This window comes from Seriola lalandi, unplaced genomic scaffold (genome assembly GCF_002814215.2).
Source record: "Seriola lalandi dorsalis isolate HSWRI2012SDOR001 ecotype SW California unplaced genomic scaffold, Sedor1 jcf7180002054506, whole genome shotgun sequence".
NCBI classification, from domain to species: Eukaryota; Metazoa; Chordata; class Actinopteri; order Carangiformes; family Carangidae; genus Seriola; species Seriola lalandi.
Window position 1 is genome coordinate 127525 of NW_019525059.1, and position 22654 is coordinate 150178.

General features: G+C 46.1%; 1 protein-coding gene across 2 annotated transcripts in view; it reads left to right on the top strand.

The window, feature by feature from the left end:
- dnah9 (dynein, axonemal, heavy chain 9) overlaps positions 1–22654 on the top strand; it is a 127756-nt gene that overhangs the window by 103251 nt on the left and 1851 nt on the right. For both annotated transcript variants that reach the window (XM_087175838.1, XM_087175837.1), the window contains exons 70-77: positions 1734–1861; positions 5890–6117; positions 10554–10745; positions 10876–11067; positions 14442–14612; positions 18436–18618; positions 20411–20664; positions 20784–20919. In XM_087175838.1, coding sequence (XP_087031964.1) covers positions 1734–1861; positions 5890–6117; positions 10554–10745; positions 10876–11067; positions 14442–14612; positions 18436–18618; positions 20411–20664; positions 20784–20919 — 1484 coding nt within the window. The remainder of the gene's footprint in view (positions 1–1733; positions 1862–5889; positions 6118–10553; positions 10746–10875; positions 11068–14441; positions 14613–18435; positions 18619–20410; positions 20665–20783; positions 20920–22654) is intronic.

Sequence of the window (22654 nt, forward strand, 5' to 3'; positions counted from 1 at the left end):
TGCACTACGCTTGGTGGAAGGGTGGGGGATGGGCCCGGGACGAACACGTTACATCTTGGTGCTGATCCAGCGCGTGCGTGGGATTGTTGGCGGAACCGTGCACTCTACTTAACATCCTCGGGTTTTCTGTTTCTGTCTTAAGCAAAATGAATCTACACCGCAGGTTCATCTCAACATGGCAGCCACTTGCAGCTGTAGTTATTGTAGTTGCTGCGTGTTGATTCTAGATGCCTCGTCTCTACAGAGACTTGGGAAGCGGGCGGCAGCAGCAGGTGGGTAGATCAGCTGTAGACCTGTTGTAGACAGACCTTTGACCCTGTACTGAAATCCTCCATCATCAACTAATGTGATAAGAGGCGGCGTTTCTACTGGAACTGCCGGAGGGGGGTGATTATTGATTATCAACACCCTCTCTCTCTCTGAGTGTAGTTAGTCACATCGAAGCTGCAGAGGGAGAGTGTTGATGATGAGGAGCGGCAGCCAGAACCAGAAAGAGGTGCTTTTCTATTACAGCTGTGATTATTGGGTTTCTTGTTGGTATTAGGCTTCAGTTAGATTCTCATTAGATAGATGATGTGATTTTATATGCTCTGCAGGGGACTAATATCCCCGGGACAGACCCCCCTCCCCTCGCCTGCTTTCAGGTTGGAGTGGTAATGAAACAGACGAGTAATGGTTCAGTTGGAATGAAATCTCGGCGGCAGGACTCGAGTAAGGCCGAGTCACTGACCATCTGTGAAGTTAAACACATGCTGCGACTCTCGGGGGAATTTGCTTCATTTAATGTCTTTGTGAGACTCAGACGATGAGGTCATTATCACTGCCGTCTCAGTGCAACTGTAGTTTGCAGCTTTAACTGCTCATAACACCATGATGCTAACGGTGCTGTGTCCGTTTTGTTCAGTATGTTGCTGGTTTAAGTTCAGTTCAGAACTACACAGCAGCTCAGCAGTCACCTGTCTACAATACAATTACCTCAAAATCATTCAGTGCTTCATTCGCTTTCATGATCTTTCACTGAGCATCAAAACAGGAAGTGTTGTATGCTATGTCATGCTAGTGCCGCTAGCTTGGCCAAAAAGCTACTGATGATTCAATGTGCTTAGGAAAGTTTGGGGATTCTGTGATCAAGATACAAACAACCTGTAGCTGTCAAATGTTTAGCCTAGCTTAGCACAGATCACGTGTAGCTGTCATAGGTTTAGCCTAGCTTAGCACAGATCACGTGTAGCTGTCATAGGTTTAGCCTAGCTAAGCACAGATCACGTGTAGCTGTCAAAGGTTTAGCCTAGCTTAGCACAGATCACGTGTAGCTGTCATAGGTTTAGCCTAGCTTAGCACAGATCACGTGTAGCTGTCAAAGGTTTAGCCTAGCTTAGCACAGAAACTGGAAATGGAGGGAAATAACATGTGTAGCTCCATCGAATGAAAAGTTCTGTTGTATTAATTAAGCTTCCTGATTTGTTCGTTTTCCAAACTCTTGGGCGCCCTTTTAAAAATGTTATTAACTCTTTTTTTCTTTTTTACCTTTCATCAAGACTCGCTCTTCACCATTGCTCCCAGTTGTTGTGCTAAGCTAGGCTAATCATAGACAAATAAGAGACACTGATCTCCTCCTCTAACTCTCCGCAGGATGAAACATGCACATTTTTTAAAATGCTGTTTGAAGCCTATGAATTAAACAATGGAAGGTATTTGTGTTTGAAATGACACGTGTGTGTGTTTTCCTCCAGGGAAGAAGCTGGGCTACACGTTTGACAACAAGAATTTCCATAATGTTTCTCTGGGTCAAGGTCAGGAGATTATCGCTGAACAAGCCCTCGATTTGGCAGCTAAGAACGGCCACTGGGTCATATTACAGGTACAGTACACTCGTACACACACTCTGTACACACTGTACAGACACAGACAAAAATATCTCGCCGTGGTATCAAATATTATGCAGAAGAAATACCACAGAAATTCACCATTTACCGAGGAGCCACACAACACCTTATTTGTTTTCATATTAACTTCCAGGTGGATCCAATTATAGTTTGGGGCATTTGAACAAAATACAAAATGTATGAAGTGTCAAATTATAATAAAAAAAAAAAACACAAGGGAACAATCTGTGACACTCTAATCTATAACACACTTTGTAAAATGAATACAGGGTTAATTTATGTCAGTGATTTTACATTCAGGGGCAGTTTCAGGTGGCATTTCCTTTATCTGTGTGTGTTGTGAATGAGTGGAGTTGTATTATCACATTGTTCTTCATTGCACACTCAGTGGGGTGTTTGCCTTCCTCCCAGGTTCATCTGCATTGAAAAGTGAATTTAATTTTCTGCAGAAATTTCCTAAGTGAAAGGGCGGCAGCATTATACAGTACAATATCTCCAGCCGCGGTGTCTGTTCTCCTCTTATCTGGAGGGCAAGGCTGGCGTTTGCATTTTAAGTGGAAACCTTGGTGGAATTTTAATGGGGAGTATCGACAGATATGAACCGCAGACCGGGCACTGCGGGACACCCTTTTCTTTTAATTCACACAGCTGGGAGAGAGAGAGAGAGAGAGAGAGAGAGAGACTGGGATGCCATCACTCTCTTCTGCTGAAGACTCAGGATAGCACAGACAAGCAGTTGTTTAATTACCTTTGCATAAGAATCCCGATCGATGGGCTTAAAAAGACCTTGTCCCCCTGGCAACAAACCTCCCACTCGCTTTATCATCGGCTGTCCGTTCGTCTGCCTGCTGCGAGCCACCCCCGTGGCACCGGCAGGGGAGGGAGAGGAAACCAGAGGGGAGGGGGAGGTATCATACTCTCATCTCTCTCCTGTTTTCACCAACAGTATCTTTTCCAGATATATAACGCTCCATCGTCTCTCTTCTATTCCTCTTCCCACCTTCTCATTCTGCCGCGTAACTTTCTTATCATTTTCTACACTGCATCAACCCTCTTATCAATTCTCACGTCGCCCCCCCCCCCTTTCTGCCAACCTGCTATCTCTCCCTCCCCCTCCTCACCTTCTCATCTCAGCCGTCCTCCTCCTCCTCTTCTTCTTGTCTCACAGTCACACCTTTACTCTCCGACTGCCAGGCCCGGCTCCATCAGCGGAGGGGCCGGGTCAATGGTCCCTCCAGCCGACGGCTAATTATACAACAGAACAGCAGCTCCTGCTCAGATGGGCCTGAGAGACAGAGATGCAGAAAGTCTGAAAGCAGCCCATTGGGACAGAGTGTGTGGGGGGGGGGGCAATCAATCGGACAGATTGGAGTTGAATATCCCACCTCGGCCAGGCAGCGGGAATCGAGTGGCTTAAACTCACCAGGCTCTTTGCTATTTACTGCTAACGCCGCCCCATCTGCAGAGAGGAGAGAGAGAGACAGTCTGATGGACATGCTCCGTCTCACTGTCCTCTCTTCACTTCTCTGTGTGAGGAGGAGCCAGAGAGCTTTGCTAGTCTTTTCAAGTGTGAATAATTCATTCATTCCTCCTTTTTGAAATCTTACACTGAGAGTTGGACAAGATTCATTTTAACTATTGATGATGAGATTTTTAACCTACAAGGACGACAAGGAATAAATTGAGTGTCGGCTACATTGAGAGCATCAGGACTGTTTTTAATCGGTTAATCTGAAGTGAATTATCCTGCAGTGTGAAAATAAATCATCTCCAACATTTTATTTTATACTCTTTACTCTAGTTACGAAATGGGAGGATGGTGTTTTTCCCTGCTGTAAATTCCAGTTTCAAACAGTCGTGGATAAAGTCACAGCAGAGTTACATCAAGTCAGAAACGTTAACTGTTCCGTTATTTTACACTTTCCCTGCGTTGTATCGTGTTGATCCAGAAGAAGATATATTTGCAGACACTGCGCTTCAGTTATGGCAGCTTTAACTATTTCACATCACCAGTTTGGTTGAGGTGGAAGATCGTTAATACTACAATACCCATGAGCCTTGGAGGAGGAGCAGGTGGGGCAGAGGTCAGACCTGTGCAAGCACAAAATACAGACAGACAGACAGACAGACAGACAGACAGACAGACAGACAGACAGACTGACAGATAATTGGGAGATTCTTTTGTTTTTATGTGAGTCTTGTTCTTTAAACTTTTTAAATGACTCAATCAGATATTTCCTGCTGTAGTTTCTTATCTTTCACCCTCAGGAGTTTCATCTGAAATGGTCTTTGTAGAAAATGAACACGACTTCTACCCAAAGTTATTTTCCTCGTGTGTTTTTTTAAAAAGTAATTCCTGCAGTTAGCTGACGCTCAGGAACGGGAACACAAACTGTTTCCTGCATATTTATCCTCTGCGTTTTTTTTAACTTTGGACTCAGCAGTCTGTCGCGCTGTCAGCGCCTCCGTCCCGTTCTGCGTGTTCCTGCGTCAGTCTGGAGTCTGGCTGCTCCTCCGCCGCGGGGCGCGCCTCCTCGGAGCCGGAGCCCAGCTGTGCGGCTGTCCTCGGCGCCGCTCCTTGACGAATGTGTTCCCGCGCGCTGAAAAAGGGGGAACGATGGTGCGCGCGCACCTGCGTGTGTTTATGTTTGCTGTTGTAGGAGTGCGTGTGCGTGATAGGCAGTTGGGTGAGCCATTGTGCTCTCCCTCAGGTTGTGTTTGATAGCAATGCATCAAAGACCTTGCCAGTGGAGTCTTCTAATGGGTTTTAGATTCAACTTTTATATTATTATGTAAATAGGTGACTCTTTGATGTAGTATCAGCGCCGTCATCACAGGGGCTGGAAGGCCCTTATCAAGAAGACGTTGAGGAAACAAAAAATGTTGCACCTGAAAGTTAATTAAAAAGCCATAAAATAGTGGCTGCTCCTCCGTCTTGTTTGTTTGTCTGTCGGCCTGCTGGTCTGTCTCTCCCTCCCTCCCTCCCTCCCTCCCTCCCTCTCTCCCTCCCCCTGCAGCCAGAGGATGAATGGTTTCATTACAGTGACAAGTTCTGAGGCAGTCTCTCACTTCTGTTGGCTCCCTTTATTGCCAAAGTATTCACATGCCAAGAGGAAAGGGTTGTACTGTGGCTTGATGAAAAAGCACTTGAATTCAGACTTTTAATTTGTATACTATTCATTACTCTCAAAGGCATCGAGAGGCAAACTAACTTATCCCCGTCTCAGCTTCCAGCTCCTCCCGGACTCCTCTCTCACACAACGTTAAACTTTTCTCTCTTTTTTTATTTATTTATTTTTTTCCAACGACTCTCCCAAAGATTTGCCGCTCCTCTCGGTGTCGTGTCCCGTCGCACGGAAAGAGGGCGAACTCCAGCCATCATAAGGAAGTTTAAATATGGAGAGCAGAGGGAAATGAGAAAGTAAAGAGGCTTATGAATTAATGACTGGAGTTATTAGTGCTGTAATTAGATTTAGGGAATGGGCAGTGCTGCATGGTGAGACGTGGGGGGGCTTGGCTGACTCTTATCATTCACAGGATATCCTGTAAGTGTCAGGACAGTCGAGATGGAAAATTGAGCTCATCCATGCTTGTGTGATAGTACAAGTCGGCTCCGATGTCCGCGCAGCTCCGAGAGATGAATGTGCAGAAAAGTGGGGCTGAAGTTACGCCGGAGAACGGACGCTTAATGTCAGCAACCTGGAAATGGGTTTCGAGTGCTGTGTACCGTTTAATTTGGTGCCACATCAAAGTCACAGCGAAGAGAGGAGAATATGCAACATTTTAATTGCTCCTTTTTGCTAGTTGTCATTACAAAAATAAATTATACAGGCAATTCCAGCATCAAGTATCTAATTAAGCTATTATGTGTTATCCATTAAAGCCCAGACGTTCACAGATATCCAACAGAAAACATTCTCGGGTTGGAGTTTAGGCTCTCCAGCCTCTCCCCGGCCTGTCCCCCGCCCATAACATGTAATTTCCTGCTGCCCCCTCCCTGCAGAACATCCACCTGGTGGCTCGCTGGCTCGGCACTTTGGAGAAACTTCTGGAGCAGCACGCCGAGGGGAGCCACGAGGGCTTCAGAGTGTTTGTCAGCGCTGAGCCGTCCTCCACCCCCGAGGGCCACATCATCCCACAGGGCATCCTGGAGAACTCCATCAAGATCACCAATGAACCTCCTACTGGGATGCACGCCAACCTGCATAAAGCCCTGGACAACTTCACCCAGGTAAGACTCTGAGGTCTGAGGTCGTCTGGCAATGATTAACTCTTCCTCTGGTACTACACTACTTTTACATTCAGTGGTTTGGACCAATCAGAGTCCTGTGAGGGAGGAGCTACTGGAGGCTACGGAGAAGTGACTGTTAGTCCCCTGGAAAGACGACGAGAAGCGTCCACCAACTAGCTCTCAAAGCTCGTCAGAAGTTTCCTCTTCGGCGCTCTCCTATTATGTCATATGATAGACACATGGTTCGTCCAATCAGCTGACAAGCATTTTTCTGAAAGCTCCTGCCCTTTTTCCAAACAGTTTCCAGCGAAGCTTCAGGTTATTTCAGAAGCAAACTTTGAGAGATTTGACAGGAAATATAAGATGAGCTCATGAAGTAAAGAGTCGTATGATCCGATCTGTACAGTTGATGAAATCATGCGTCGTGACAAAGGTGTCAGGTTTTTCTCAGGAGGTTGGTGGAGACCAAAATAGACGTCAAATAGATGTTACTCTAATCTACTGGCTTTGTCAATAGGTAACAGTTTGTGACCAACTTCACCTCAACTACTTTACTGGGTGATAATATCATAAGTAAGCTGCAGACAAAAACCAAGACAAAAACCCAGACAGGAAGTCCGCTGAACCGTCTGTAGACCTGCAGGATGAAGCTGTGGTGAGTTCAGGGCAGAGGTTTAAAACGAGGTTTCTAAAGCTCTGAGAGAGGCACCAGGAGAACAGTGGCCTCAGTAATCATGAAGTGGAAGAAGTCTGGCTGTTTGTCCAACCTGAGTAAGTGACCGGGAACCTGGCGGCCCCTGTGACAGAGCTTCAGTCAGAGATGGACGACCATCTCTCCATCAGTCAGGTCTTTGTGGTGGAGAGACGAGACAGAAGCCGCCGTGAGTCAAAGTGTTAGCCTTATATTTCATCCTGCTGGAGTTTGTCAAATGACATTTAAAGGCCTCTGAGAGCAGGAGGAAGAAGATGAAGCGAAGCATGACGGTGGCAGCATCAAGATTCAGCGCTTGTGACCTAAGACTGGAGTGACGGTTCACCTTTCAGCACGACTGTGACCCGGAGCACTTTCACTTTGTCATCGTGGGTTATTGATCGTAGACTGATGGGCAAAAATGGCGAGTTTATCCATTTTAATCTAAATCTACAACATAATGAATTGTGGAAGAAATGAAGGGCTGTGACTTGTCTCTGAAGCCACTGTATATAATTTATTACAACTCTCTGACAGGGGCCATACTGCAGGATAAATGTCACAACTATCAGGGTTGTCAGGGTTTGAGGGGTAAGGCTGAACCCAAATGCAGCCAACACATGGGAGACGGTGCACACAGGTTTATTAAACTAGCACAAGCACAGGGAACCACAGGGGATGACAACAGGTAACATGAACAGGTAACATGAAAAGGCCGAAGACAAACCAGACTTGAACAGCTTGAGGGGAAACCATGGATGAACAGGCTAAAGGAAAAACCCCGAGACAACAGATGAACCGACCCGGACAAAGGGGAGCACAAAGACTATATAGACAAAGGAGGCGAGGGTGATTGCACACAGGTGAAACACATTAGGGCGGGGCAGACAATCACCACACAGAAACAGGACCAAGACAGGAAGCAAAAACACTGACACACAAGGAAACCAATTACAAAATAAAACAGGAAGTGCGAAAAGTCCAAACAAAACTAACAAAAGGTGTCTGCCATAGCAAACCATGACAATAAATACATTTACCTGTGATGCTTACCTGCATTTACCTCAGGATACGTCTCGTGTTACGGTGTGGAAGTACAGTTTGGAGCTTGTAGTTTTACAGCTTGGCTTTTTCACACCCACAATGCAGTTCACTTCTGATGCATGTTAGTTAGTTAGCTGCTTGTAAGATTTCTCTGCTGCTGAATGTAGTTTCCTGTCAGGAGCAGGTGGTGGTGATTGTCTCTGAGCGGCTGCGTCTTCAGGACCGACTGGAGGCCGCAGTGAGTCGCTAACAGGAAGTGACAAGACGGGCTGGGGCTAGCTGTTAGCATGCTAACTTCAGTAGAAGAAAACACGTGATAGAGACAAGAGTTTTTTAACTTGTTGAAGTCCATATGATGTTTTTATATAATACAGACACATGATGATGAAATAATCATCAACTCCATCACTGAGTGTTTCCACCTTGACCTGCAGTGAACCAATCACAGTCTCATAAACACAGATTCAGGGTTTCATACGTCACAGACCTCAGGAACCAATCTTGTCACCTTGTGGGGACCGGGGGGCGGGGCTAATGCACCTGAAACCTTGTCAGTACAGAGAGAGAGAGTTAGCATTAGCACAACTGCTAACACTGTGTCCGCCACTGACCGTTACAAGCTAACAAACAACATAAACAAATAAAAGATGCTAACTGTGCTAACGGTTCTGATCCGTCTGCTAGTCTCTGGTTCTGATCCAACAGACTCCTCCTCTGAGTCTGGGTCTGACTCCAAGTCAGGCTCAAACATGAGGCTGAGTCTCTCTGATGTTTCCTCCTCTCACCATCTTGATGCTCTCTGCTCTTTCACCTGTCCACCTGGAGCCAGCAGGTGGTGGGCGGGGCTTAAGGCCTGATGCAGATTTATCAACCAGGAAGTAAGACCCAGTTTAATGTGTGAAAACGTGAAACTAAATATGAATCACAGCAGAGGATTTTTACAGAGCTTCAAACATAGAGAGAAACTTTAACGATTTTATAATGATTGAAAAAAAGGTCCCATGACACGATTTCGTGTTGAAATCTTTTCAGTTTTACTCATAAACTAATGGAGAAAAAGGCCAGAAGAAAGTTCTGAAAAATCTGTGATGGTTTTATCAGTTGGAATTGGATGATATCAGCACTTAAGATGTGACAGTTTTCCAGCCGTACATGAGAGCAACTGATACTTCCAGTCGACGCATGCCTCCTTCCTCCAAAGACCTCACACTCTCTTTCTGCTGTGAGTGGCAGTTGAAAACAACACATGCCAATTTTTTGCTCCAGATTTCTCATCAAGTTGCCAATTTGCAGAAATGCAGCAGCCAGCAGATGGCTGCAGTCACCTCTCACTCGCCCTGGAATTGCCTCTGACCTGTGGGAGGGCAGATGTGAGCGCAGCACATGCTAACGCTAAAAGTTTGTGTGGGTTACAATCTGCAGGGAGACGGGGGTGTTACATGAGGATGGAGATCATAACAAAGTCAATTCACCATGTTTTTTGTGTTTGTTATCAGCGAGTGGCCAGACAATATCGTCCTGCGGGCTCCGCACTCAGAATGGATCAGTGGCCTCTCCCGCCTTTTCTTTACCTTATCAGTTCCTCATCTCTATCTAAGCCTCACCATTACCCCAGTGCTTCGCTGCCAATGCATCTTCCTCCGCACCATTACCTGAGTGCTCGGCTTCCTCCCAGTCCATTTCCACGATCCTTAGTTTGCCGATGCCTATCTGCCTGATAAGTGCAGCATCGGCTGCGAGCCTCGCCTTACGCAGAGCCGCGGGGAGGGTCCCACTGAGGAAAGCGTGGAGAGAATATTCCAGTCATGTGTACTCAGTGAAAGCTAATCAATGTAAGGCTAACTCTCTGTAATAGCCCACCCGCGCGGCTAAAGCCAACGCTAAGCCAGAGAAATGACAGTTTCTTTCCTCTTGACCTTTTCACTGGGAGACGTGTACAGCTCCACCGCCCATTTCCATCCCCACACACCAAGATGGAGTCTGCTGGGCGCATGTTTTTACTGAGCTCATGAGTTTATCATTCTGTTTTGAAATAAGATTTTATTGATTTTCAAATTTTTTCTTTTTTTTTTTGACACTGATCAATTAATCCGATCTTAAATCTGTTGAATGTTCAGGTTGTTCAGTCTCAAACCTCTCGTCGGTTTATAGATGTTGAAGTGTGTGTGTGTGTGTGTGTGTGTGTGTGTGTGTGTGTGTGTGTGTGTGTGTGTGTGTGTGTGTGTATGTATGTATGTATGTGTGTGCATCGCAGGAGTCAGCTCCCCAGGGCCCGGCAGCCAGGAGAGTGAAAGGCCTTCACCGTGGCTCTCACAATAACACATGCTGGAATAAAGAGAATTTAGCCTTCCTATTTTCACAGGGGTTATTGGCGTGCTTATTTAACCGCCTCTCCCCCCAGAGATTACAATGCCATTTATATCCAGTTTTTTTTATTTGCCTGTCTGGAATAATGAGCCCCGGAGACGGCTGGAGGCTGAGAGCGTCTGACAAGTCGTGACAATTAAAAGGGAATCTCATCTTTGGGTTTATTGCCATCTAGTCATCTCATTGCGTGTGTGTGTGTGTGTGTGTGTGTGTGTGTGTGTGTGTGTGTGAGCGCGCCACACCGCTAGGGACCTAACAAAATAAAACATATCACAGGACCAACTGTCACAACTTTTTACCTGCAACACGGCGTCGGCGTGTTTTTGTTTTCCAGGACACGCTGGAGATGTGCGCGCGAGAGAACGAGTTTAAGAGCATTTTGTTCGCTCTCTGCTACTTCCACGCTGTTGTGGCGGAGAGGAGGAAGTTTGGTCCTCAAGGCTGGAACAGATCGTACCCCTTTAACACGGGAGACCTCACCATCTCCATCAACGTCCTCTACAACTATCTGGAGGCCAATCCTAAGGTAAACCTGCTGCTGTTTCTCTTTTATTCCCGTGCAAAGGATTACAAAGCCCATCTTAATTGAAAATCTAAACACATGTGACCTCAGCTAAACAGCACAGGCCCACATCCCCTCCGTCTCTAATCCCCAGGTGCCATATGACGACCTGCGCTACCTGTTTGGTGAGATCATGTACGGGGGTCACATCACAGACGACTGGGACCGCCGTCTGTGTCGGACCTACCTGGAGGAGTTTATCAAGCCGGAGATGATGGAGGGAGAGCTGTGCTTGGCGCCTGGCTTCCCTTTACCTGGAAACATGGACTATAACAGCTACCACCAGGTGAGCCACACTCGCATCATTACCTGCTGTTCCACTGCATGACACGTTAAATAAAGTTATTCCAGCAACAGAAAGGACCCAATAGAAAAGTGGTGAATTCAGGTAGTAAATACATGTAGATGCAAAACTAGACTCACCTCCTCGCGGTCGTATCCCTCCGCCACTCAGAGCAGTTTCAAATTACATTTATCCAGAGTCATAAAACCATTTAACCAAAGTCTTGAGGTCACACTGACCTTTGACCTTTGAGTCCAATTGAACATTTGTGCAAAATGTGACAAAATTCCCTTGAGGCGTTACGGAGAGATTGCGTTCACAGGGCAAAAAAAAAGTGTTTTGTGAGGTCACTGTGACCTTGACCTTTGACCTTTGACCACCAAAATCAAATCAGTTTGTCCTTGAGTCCAACTGAACGATTGTGCCAAATGTAAAGAAATTCCGTCAAGGTGTTACTGAGATACCGTGTCCATAAGAACGTGATGGACGGACGGACGACCCAAAAACAACTTGCGTCCGGCTCTGACTGTCGCCGGCGCAGAGGAATAAAAATATTAAGATATCACGTCTCTGGGTTTTGTCTCCGGACCACCAGGGGTCCCCAAGGAGCCTGTGTGTGGCCTCCAGCAAATTAATGGAGGTTTAATATTGCCATAATTGAATCGCTATAATTAAAAGGTTTTTCTTACTCCAGTGTTGAGTGTAGAGTTCTACAATTCAGAGCTAAATCAATAACAATAAAACTCCTCCCATATGGCTCCCTGGGACATAACAGATTGTAGTTTGAGTTATATGAATAGTTCTCAGAGGTGGAGCTGCTCTGTGGGTGGAAAGAGTTTGTCAGTAAGTCTTACTTACTGGCAACTTGACTGTTAGAAAACAGAGATAATGAAGTCATCTAACAGGGAGAGCTGAAACGCATGAAAGTCAAAACTGGATGAGTCATGGAGACACAAAATATTTATATACATGCACGATAAACTGTAGATTTGTGTGATGGTAGCCATGCAATCTGTTCAGAAACTTTCCTATCCCAGAATGCCTTAGGATAAACAACAAGCAGCGCATCCATTAGATTAGAGAGCTCCACACAGGTTAGAGCTGAGTCCCGTATAAGAGTCGCTGATGTGACGTCATATTTACCTGTGTCCTGCTCCGGTAGTGTAAACAGTCTTTACTCAGGGTTCATTTACTGTGTCTGGAGCTGCAGGCCTTTATTTCAGGGGGGGGGGGTTCTATTCTATTCTCATTATGTACACATGACACAACAACTTATTTTGCATTTTATTATCTGTAGAACTCAAGCTGCGATATTAACAAAAGTAAACACATAGTTTCGTACAACACGTCCTGACAAGAAGAGGCGAACGACAGGAAAGAGCAAAGAGAATGAAAAAGTTTGAGATGAACTGAACTTGCCGGAGCATTTGATGCCAGTGTTGTTTGAACAAATCACTAATATAGATTTTGTAATGATGGAAATGTAAAACAAATAAAATACACAATGATTTACGACAGGACTTTTTCTGTGACAGTACTTTGAATGTGCAGTAGTTCCCCAGCAGCCCCCACATATACCTTATAGAAAACAACAATCTGACACTTCCTGGTGTCATCATCCAGCCTGAACTTCCATCTCTAGCTGTGACAACACAATGAACGTATGAAAACGAATCCAGCAGCGTCTTCCTGACATCAGCCTCATCCCTGTTAATAATGTTGACACGACTGAGCCTGACTTTGCTTCAGAGCACTTGAGACACAAACTGTGACAGCTGCTGGCGCTATCAGGCCGCTGCCTCACCTCCGCTGCCTCACCTCCGCCCGCCTCACCTCCGCCCGCCTCACCTTGCTTGTCGTATATTGTCATTTATCATTTAACATCAGCGTTGATTGACAGGCCGAAATCAGAAACCAGGCAAGTTCTTGTGTCGACCGCTGCAGCTCAAACTGCACTCTCTCTCTCACACACACACACACACACACACACACACACACACACACACACACACACACACACACATTATTTATCGACAGTCAGAGCCGGAGCCGTGTTGTTTTCAATATGTCCGTCCGTCCATTTGCTTCCTGTGGACACGATATCTCAGTCACACCTCGAGGGAATTTCTTCGAATTTTGCACAAACATTCACTTTGACTCAAGTACGAACTGATTAGATTTTTGGTGGTCAAAGGTCAAAGGTCAAGGTCGGTGTGAACACTTTTTTAGCCACAACTCAAGACTTCTCTGACTCTGGATAAACAGGGATGTATTCTGAAACGAGTCTGAGCGGCGGAGGGATACGACCACGAGGAGCTGATTCTAGTTCCACTGGTGTCTCCTTAAAAAAAAAAAAAAAAAAAAAACTGACAACTGCCAACATTGATATGAATGAGTTCCTCAGGGGGTCCAGACGGTGCGGGCAAGTCCGACTTGTATTTACATCTCCCCCTCGTTCTCGGCGCTGCTCAGCAGCACAAACTGACTGTCACAGCGGCTCCGCTGGGAAGAGCTGCGGCGTCTCCACATTCGCCTGTCACCGCACAACCATACTGGGAGCGGAGCGGCCAAGATTTGGCTGTAGAACAGGGGCTGTAAATGCCTGTGGGTCCCCCAGGGTGGGGGGCGGCTGGGGGGGGGGGGTCTGTTAGGCCATCGCCTCCCTCACAACCATCTGGAGAGAAACTCAGTGTATTTCAGCAGAGGAGAGACACGAAGAAGAACCGTGACTCAGCAGTTTTACTCCTCTTTCAACGATATGCAGGTGTATGCAATCAGTTAGACGAAGAAGTTAGCCAGCAAAGTACAGAGGAGATCAAACGGGATGACTACAAAGTGTTCCTGTATTAAAGGCCAACATATTTCCCATCAAAACTTTCATCAGGACATTATGATTAGAAGAGCTTTTTTTTTTTATTTAGTTTAAGTGCCCCACAAAAAGCAGCCTGTCTGAATCGAGCTTCCACTTTCATCTGCACTAACTTAAAAGCATTGATATTCATTATGGACCAGCAGATGGAAAATGCCACATTTCCTTCCCCTTGTTATGGTCATTAGCAGTGTGTCAATTGATCCTGAGTGTTTGAATCTCACCCAGAAATATCCCGTCATTTATATGGTTCCATTCTTGTCCTTTGTCAGCAGAACTTTAAAAGACCCTGCTACTTTTTAGTCAGGAAGTAATTGGAGTTGCCAATCTTCATGCTGTTCATTTAAAATAATCTGGGTGAGATTTAGCGTTGGAGTTAAAATATTGTTCTATTCAGGTGAGAAAGTTGCCGCACGACCTTTATTACACCTTTTGTGAAGTTGAAAAAGAAACGATGAATGTGGGTTAATGCTAAAACACAGTTCTGACACGGTTCCTTCTGCTCCAGTACATCGACGACACCCTACCTGCCGAGTCTCCCTACCTGTACGGCCTTCATCCCAACGCTGAGATCGGCTTCCTCGCGCAGACCTCCGAGAAGCTTTTCCGCACGGTGCTGGAGATGCAGCCGAGGGACGGAGGCGCCGGCGAGGGCGGCGGGACGACGCGGGAGGAGAAGGTAAAGAGGAAGACTTTGAGATCATACAATATATATATTCATGGCTCTTTTGTACAAATCACGGCCGAGAAGATGTGGAATTAACCTGCTGCAATAGCTTCCACTCCTCTGGGAAGGTTTTCCATCAGACTTTGGAACTTGGCTGCAGGGATTTCCCGACTCCCGGATACAAAATGAAACTTCTGGCCCAACATCTGCCCGGGTCCTCAGCCCAATCTGTCCAATGTACGTCCACATCTGGGCAGATTCAGGCTGTTTCTGTGCGTGCGCTAGTTATTGGTCCAGATGTGGAAGTAGCATCTGACAATCATGGTGCGTGGAACCAAGCTTATACTGGGCCAGAAGAAAACAAGCATGTGGCCCAAGTATTGGCCGGATTTATTTAGTATCTGGGAGAAGTTATATAAGTCTATGTTCCGGTTAATTCCAGAGGTGTTGGTTGTCGCTGAGGTCACAAACACACTTCGGATTGTCCTTGATTGGAAATAATGGCTCTTGCTCAAACCATAAAACAAACAGTATGTGGACAAGTGATGAGTGATGTTTCACATGTTTCTTTGGCCATAAAATAAAACAAAAACAGCCCATAATTCTGCTTCCATCTGGAGTCCATACATAACTCATTCCAGACCTGGGAGGAAATCTGGACTGTGCTCCATCACTATTCATTAGATTTGTTTGAATTGCTTAACCCTTAACCCAGGTACTTTTACTACTTGGCAGTTACTACTACTATTTTTGGATTAAGATATTATATTACAAACATATAATAAGCTAATGAAATACAATGCATTGTTAAATATTAAAGGTTCTGTAAACAGTCGTCACTAAATGTCGCAGTAGAGACCAAAACAGACGCTTCATCAGCCGCAGTATCTCCGCCCCTCCCTTCATGAAACACAACTGAATAAAGTTACTCTGTGAACGAGAGCCAACAAAAACCATCCAACAACAACCATTAGCCCACGTTAGCATTGTTGTGATGTACTCCACAGCAATGCTAAAAGTTAGCCAGCTTGGGGCTCTTCTTCAAAGAGGAACGTCACATCAGAATCAATTAGATGCTTAAACGTGGGTTTATTAGAACCACTGGGTTAAATAAGTTAACTGTGTATAAAGTAGTCAAATCTAACTCAGTAAAATGCTGCTTCCACGGTGATTCATCAGTTTTAACGATGTTATAATGTCCAATAAAGTCACAGGGAACATCTGATTGTATGATTTAAGTAGATTTTGCTGATAATATTTAGACAGAAATGAAAGTAGGAATTTAAATGCAGGTCTTTGAGCTGTAATAGAGTATTTTTAGACTCTTGTATTGCTGCTTTATGTAAGTAAAGAATCTGAATGCCTCTACCACAGCACTTTATACACATTTACCCAAAATTGACTCTGACAGTTTCAGTGTCTCCGGAAACATTAGAGCCACAATAGAATATAAAATCAGGTTCTGTGGGTTTGAACAATTTGTTCTAATAAACCCACTTGCATGTGAGTGAGGTTTAAGCATCTGATTGATTCTCATGTGACGGCCCCTCGAACAGAAGGAGACGTTCAGAGCTGATACTCAAACCCAAACCTTCCACCAAGTCGACTGTCTCACTATAAACTCTGTGAACCGGCGCCGCATCGTAAATACATGATGACAACAGGTGACATTTCCTGTAGCTGCTGCACGCTCATTTGAAAATAAATTGCACACCAACTGTTTGGGGCCTCTGACAGCGACCAGGGTGATTTTTACAGGGATGGCATTTTGTGGTGCGTCTTCTGGTTCAGTGGCGCTCTGAGACGAAGCTTATTTGAGTGTAAAAGCTCAAACAAATATTCTGTCAGAGAGAGTGCACTCCCTCCACGGAGCAAGTGGCACTTTTTTAATATCATAAATAAGGGTCTTGGTAGTCTGAGTGTTAGCTGTGTTGAGAAGTCATTAATGCTCAGTGTGGCTTGAAAGCAGCAGCAAACTGTGACTTATGTTACAGGCTTCTCGTTTTATTTCTCTTCTGAAATCTGTGTCTGATCCAGGAGGCCACCGGCAGCCATCTTTGTTTGGATTAGGGCCTCAGTGTGCAGGAAGCGTGGTTACACCTCACCAGTAAAACCAGTAGATGTTATGTGCAAACACAAATCACGACCAGTAGAGGAGGGCGATGTGACGACCTTTCTTTATCGTATGATCTGCCCTTTCAGGAGGTGGGACAAGCCGGGGCAGTGACTGGACTTTCAAATTAAAATACCTACATATAGCAGCTTATAGATAAATAACTGTCCAGAGACAACTGTCATTTCCAGTCAGGACTTTCACAATAAAATCTGAGCGGAAACACTGTGATTACCTCAGCAGACCCAGGTCAGAGGTCGCGGTGGTGGCCTGAGTGAGTGTCTTTAGGAAGCGTCTCAGTTTCCATGTGATGAATTCTCTTCCTGTTTTAACTTGATCATATTTCCTTTTTAAAATCTACCAGCAGCTTTTTGTGTTGATTTTAATCTCCATGTTGTCGACTGAGACTGTGACTGTTGTTGAATGGTCATGCTGCTGATTTTGGAAACACCACTACAAACTACGGTGGCCCTGAGAGCTCAACACACTGCACCTCAACAACACGGGCAAATAGAAGTGGCACAGACGGTGACGGAAGTGTTTCCAGGAAGTGATGACGCGCTGACGCACGAGTGTTGACTGGTTGCCCAATGCTTTGTGAGTGATGAAGACGGCTGCTCGTCAGGGGTTTGGTTTATTAAAACATAGATCTGTGTCCCCTGGAAACACGTCCGTTGTCGTCTGTGATACTTGCAGCGTGTTTGTGCACTTGCTTGTGATGTGTGTGCACGTGTGTTGTCACATTGATGAAGATGTTTTCTCTTGTTCTTTTCTTTGTGTTTTCTGAAGTTCTCTGTGTCGCTGCAACAAACACATGACCTCGTTTCAAAGTGATGAATGATCAGGTCTCATCAGCTCTTTGTAGGAAAAAACGTAATCCTTGTTCAGATTGTCAGGTTTGTTCAAGACAGGCTTCTCACTGTCAGCCTCTGGACTAAGCTGATCAGGAAGGTTACCATGGTAACTGAGCTTGGCTCATTTAAACCTCCTTGAAGAAAAGGAGATTCCTGAAAATAAGCCGGTTTACTGAAGTAAGTCTTGTTTAGCCCTCTAATATCAAACATCTTAGACTGTGTGTGTGTGTGTGTGTGTGTGTGTGTGTGTGTGTGTGTGTGTGTGTGTGTGTGTGTGTGTGTGATGTATTGTGATGTGTGACCTTTCTGGCTCAGAAGCCTGGATACTCCTGTCCTAACAGATGACAGCCTCGCAGGCCGCACCGATGAGACCCACTTTGTATTCAGTGAGCTCAGCAGCTGCCAAACCCAGATCAGATATTTGAACTGAAAAATCCATAGATATGATGACCTCATATCCTTTGTTCGGCACCTAATCCGCTGATTGATCGCTAATGCCGGCTGCCTTGGGAAAATGTTGACACAGACATTAGCTTTCATCACTTACCCACAAAAATATGATGTGAGCATTGATTTTCTGGAGGGATTAGACTGTTATTGAAAACAAAGAGCTGCCGTTGCAGAATATATCTTGATGAATATTCATGGACTGTCGGTTTCAAACTGTAACAGTTTCTCAGGCTGTCAGCGTCATAGCTGCGAGTTTATCTGACACAGATCGCACCCATGTCTCATCAGTCTTTGATTTAACGAGCGTTCTCTCCCTCCCTGTGTTTCTGTGATTGTAGCGGTGAGATGGATCAGACGACATGTTTCTGCTGTCAGCTCACTCGCTCACTGACTCATCGTTCCCTTCACATGTCATCAGGTGCGCGCCATGTTGGAGGAGATCGTGGAGAAGCTGCCGGAGGAGTTCAACATGAGCGAGCTGCTGGGGAAGGCGGAGGAGAGGACTCCCTACCAGGTGGTGGCGCTGCAGGAGTGTGAGCGCATGAACCTCCTCACCCAGGAGATCAGACGCTCGCTCCGAGAGCTCGGCCTGGGACTGAAGGTGAGGAGACTGATGCTGGCGGAGGAGGTCGGGGGGGAGGGGGACGACACATGGACGAAACACTTTTAGGACTAAAACATGAAAGTTTGCCTGTGGAATCACCATGTGTATTACATCCAGAGACTCCCAGGAACCTGAACCTGAATCCTCCTGAGAACCTCTGACCCGGCGGGTCACAGCCGAATACCGTCCATGTAAAACCAACAAACTGGAAGTGAACTGTCCCTCCGTTCCCCTCGTCCTGCGATGCTCTCTGCTCCGACTCGGCCGCCGCATTAGTCTTCCTGCAGAAGTGAAGCTCTTCTCTTCCTCCGTTGTTTATGAGAAGCCCAGTCTTAAGAGTGACTCAGACAGAGGCAGAAAGGAACGAGCCGTCTCTGCTCTGTGTGTCGAGCCTGACTGAGTCGTGTGTTAGCAACAAACGAAGAGAAAAGAAATGAGTAAAAGCGTTTGTCAGGAGTTATGAGGATTCGATCTCCCCGACGCTACAAGCCTCAATAAATCGGCCCAGTGATTTAAACGCCATGTCGACTATTGTAGCAGCAAATGGAATCATATTTTGTCTTTATAGTGGAATAAATAGGAGCCGTGAGAGTGTTAGCCTTGGTGAGCTGGTGGAGTGTGCTGCGGCTGAACCGACACATCAGATCACACCGAGGAGGCCGGGAAGGTGAAAGGTTCACCATAAATCTGCAGAACCATATCAACCTTATAAAGAATCATTATGACTGTCACACATACGTATCTGTACATCAGCCACGCATCAGCTGCAGTATCAGCGGGGGAAGGACACCACTGTTTTCACCCTGTCTCATTACTCCTCGGTGCCGGCGTCTCTCTGCTATCTTACAACATGTTTCCTTATCTGGCGTGGAGCGCCTGTCGTCGTGTTTGTGTATGCGTCAGCAGTTTGTTACCGTTCAACACCTGATGCAGCCGGGAGGTGTCACCTCCGCAGTTCAGCTGCAGAGACAAACAGGAAGAGACACGTTAAACTCCGGCTGTTTGTGGAGAAGTTGTGTAGAAACCCGACGAACAGTCAGTTTAATTAAAATAGATGTTATCAGACGATCAGAAAGAGGAGGGAAGCCAAACTATACAACAGACTCTTCTAATATCTACACACAGTCTGTTCATCAAAGTACAGCAAACACTGGGAAAGTCTAATTACAGCAGTGAGGAATTTTATGTTCAACTGAACTGAAATGAAACGATTCACACATCTGTCAGTTACTCATCCCTTTGTTTTTGGTGCGTCTGTCCCATTCACGATACGTCTCAGCTTCAACTTCAAACTCACAAATACAAATATTTTAGTATTTTGTGAGTTTTCAAGCGCCTCAAACTGAGACTTTTTGAAACTCAGCAGTGTGGTTCATAGTGCCTCTCCTGACGTGAACCTCAGCGAACATTAGGTTTTGATTTTATAAAAGAATGACATCTGATGTTCATGGCGGCTGCAGCTCAGACGTAGAGAAGAGAGGGGTTCATGCGTTGACCACGGAGCTGGTGTCCAGGCTGACGTTTCCCCCGGTGACAGGCCAGAGCGTCAGATACAGAAGATGCTGTGGTAGTTAATTAGCTGTGCTGCATCGCTCCTATTTAAACTCTGTCAGAGTAAATTGTTCCACGAGAGCTTCATGAGTTCGTCTCTGAAATCAACCGTGAGCTCATCACTGATCTTTTCTTCTTTCTGCCAGCAATAAAGAATATTAACAATTCATCTGAAAATTACTTTAACGTCAAAATGAATGATTTCAGCGGGATGTGAGATGTTGTTTTCTGTCCTCAGGGAGAGCTGACCATGACCAGTGACATGGAGAACCTTCAGAGCGCCATTTTCCTGGACATGGTTCCGGAGAACTGGACCAAGCGCGCGTACCCGTCCATGTCCGGCCTGGCCCTGTGGTTCACCGACCTGCTGGCCCGGATCAAGGAGCTGGACGCCTGGTCGACGGACTTCGTCCTGCCCTCTGCCGTGTGGCTGGCCGGCTTCTTCAACCCCCAGTCCTTCCTCACAGCCATCATGCAGGCGATGGCTCGAAGGTAGCGCCGGCTTTTCATGAGGGCAGCACACGTGTAGGTTGTGATGGAAACCGCCTGGTGTGACGTGTGTGTGTGTGTGTGTGTGTGTGTGTGTGTGTGTGTGTGTGTGTGTGAGACAGGAACGAGTGGCCTCTGGACAGCATGGGTCTGCAGTGTGACGTCACCAAGAAGAACCGTGAGGACTTCAGTTCGCCGCCTCGTGAAGGCGCGTATGTGCACGGGCTGTACATGGAGGGGGCGCGCTGGGACACTCAGGTACACCAGTTACTCACTGATTAGGAAACGGTGTCCACACTTTGAGTCACAAGAACCTCGCACAGAAATCTTCCTTCGACACACCGCTCCTGAAAACGGATGATAGATGAGCTCACCTCCGAACGGAGTCCAGTAAAGTAACTTCCATATTTCTCCCCTAAAAGGCTTCCACGTTCCCTTTGTGGTTTAATTTTCTCCTTTGCATCCTGCCTGCGTTCAGCTCTCGGAGCACAGTGCATTACTCAGCTTCCCGGGGCTCTATCTATCTACATACATACAGCTACTGTATACGCACCCGGCTTTCAAGGAGCATCCCTGCAGACTTCTTAATTAGAGAATATGCAGACTTTGCACTTGAACACTTGGAACACCCTTTAGAGGAGTGGCTCCTTTTTCTTTTTCCTTCATTAAAGTTGGGAGATGCAGACAGACAGACAGACAGACAGACAGACAGACAGACAGACAGACAGACAGACGGGCAGGGCAGCTTTTCCTCACAACCCCTCCCCCTCCTCCTCTCGGCCCCAAGGCCAGTCCTGTGCCACTGGCGAGGAGAAGCCGAGTGTGAACAGAGGAGAACGCCGCGCTCCATCTGGACGCAGCAATAAAAGTGAAAGATTTATGATAAAGCTACTCATCTATATTAATGAGCCGTGTACTTCAGACATCAAAGAGATACTGTACATGATAAACACCTCGTGTGCTGCTGAGTGGACGTGATGGGAACGCACAGGGGAAGCTCGTGTGTTTATGCGATGGACGCCACTTACTGCGGCTCGGTCACATACGTTTTTACTCTCCATATGTTGAGAGATGAAACAATAAAAGCGGCTCTGTTACAGCAGTCACAGAGTCTCATTAAACTCATTCAGACTGACTCCGACTGAGCCAAATGTTGTGCTTTAAGATACGACGCACATTCAGACGTAAAGTTGTTGGTATTTAACACGTCTTTAAAGTTTTATAGCAGTCGCAGATACAATTAGAGCTTCGTCCTCTGAGCTTTTCCAAAGTCGTCAGGATTTACATTCATTCCTTAAAGTCACTGTGCATGCATGGAGAAACCTCTGTTTGTCAGGCGCTAAGTGTAGGAGGATTAATTAATGAGACAGACCACTCTGTTTCAGCGTGTTTACAGAGAGAGTATTCTGAGGCAGGGCAGCTTGACTTCCACTCAGACTTTCACCATTTTTCAAGGGCGACGCAGGACTGTGTTCAGCAAACTCAAAGTCTGACGTCGCCGGTGCCAAACGTGAGAAGTTAAACGTCTATTTTTTTTTTTTTTATTCCTCTGCGCCGGCGACAGTTTGTTTTCAGGTTGTCCGTCCCAGTCCTGTAGACACGATATCTCAGTAACGCCATGAAGGAACTGGGAGTCAAGGATGAACTGATTAGATTTTGGCGGCTAAAGGTCAAAGGTCAGGAGCAGTGTGACCTCACAAAACACTTTTTTTAGCCATAACTCAACACCTCACGCAGCAATTTCACACAAATGGTTCATATTTTCTCTGACTCTGGATAAACAGGGATGTGACCTGGAACTAGTCTGAGTGGCGGAGGGATACGACCACGAAGAGGTGGTTCTAGTTTTTCATCATACTTGAGCCTCACTGGCACATACAGCATCTGGATGAAGTTTTCATTGGGCCTGAAACTAATTTATAACTGTAATAACTAACACCCTCAGATCTGTGATTATGTTTCTGTCTGTAGTTGACTGGCTTGTCCCCCCCCC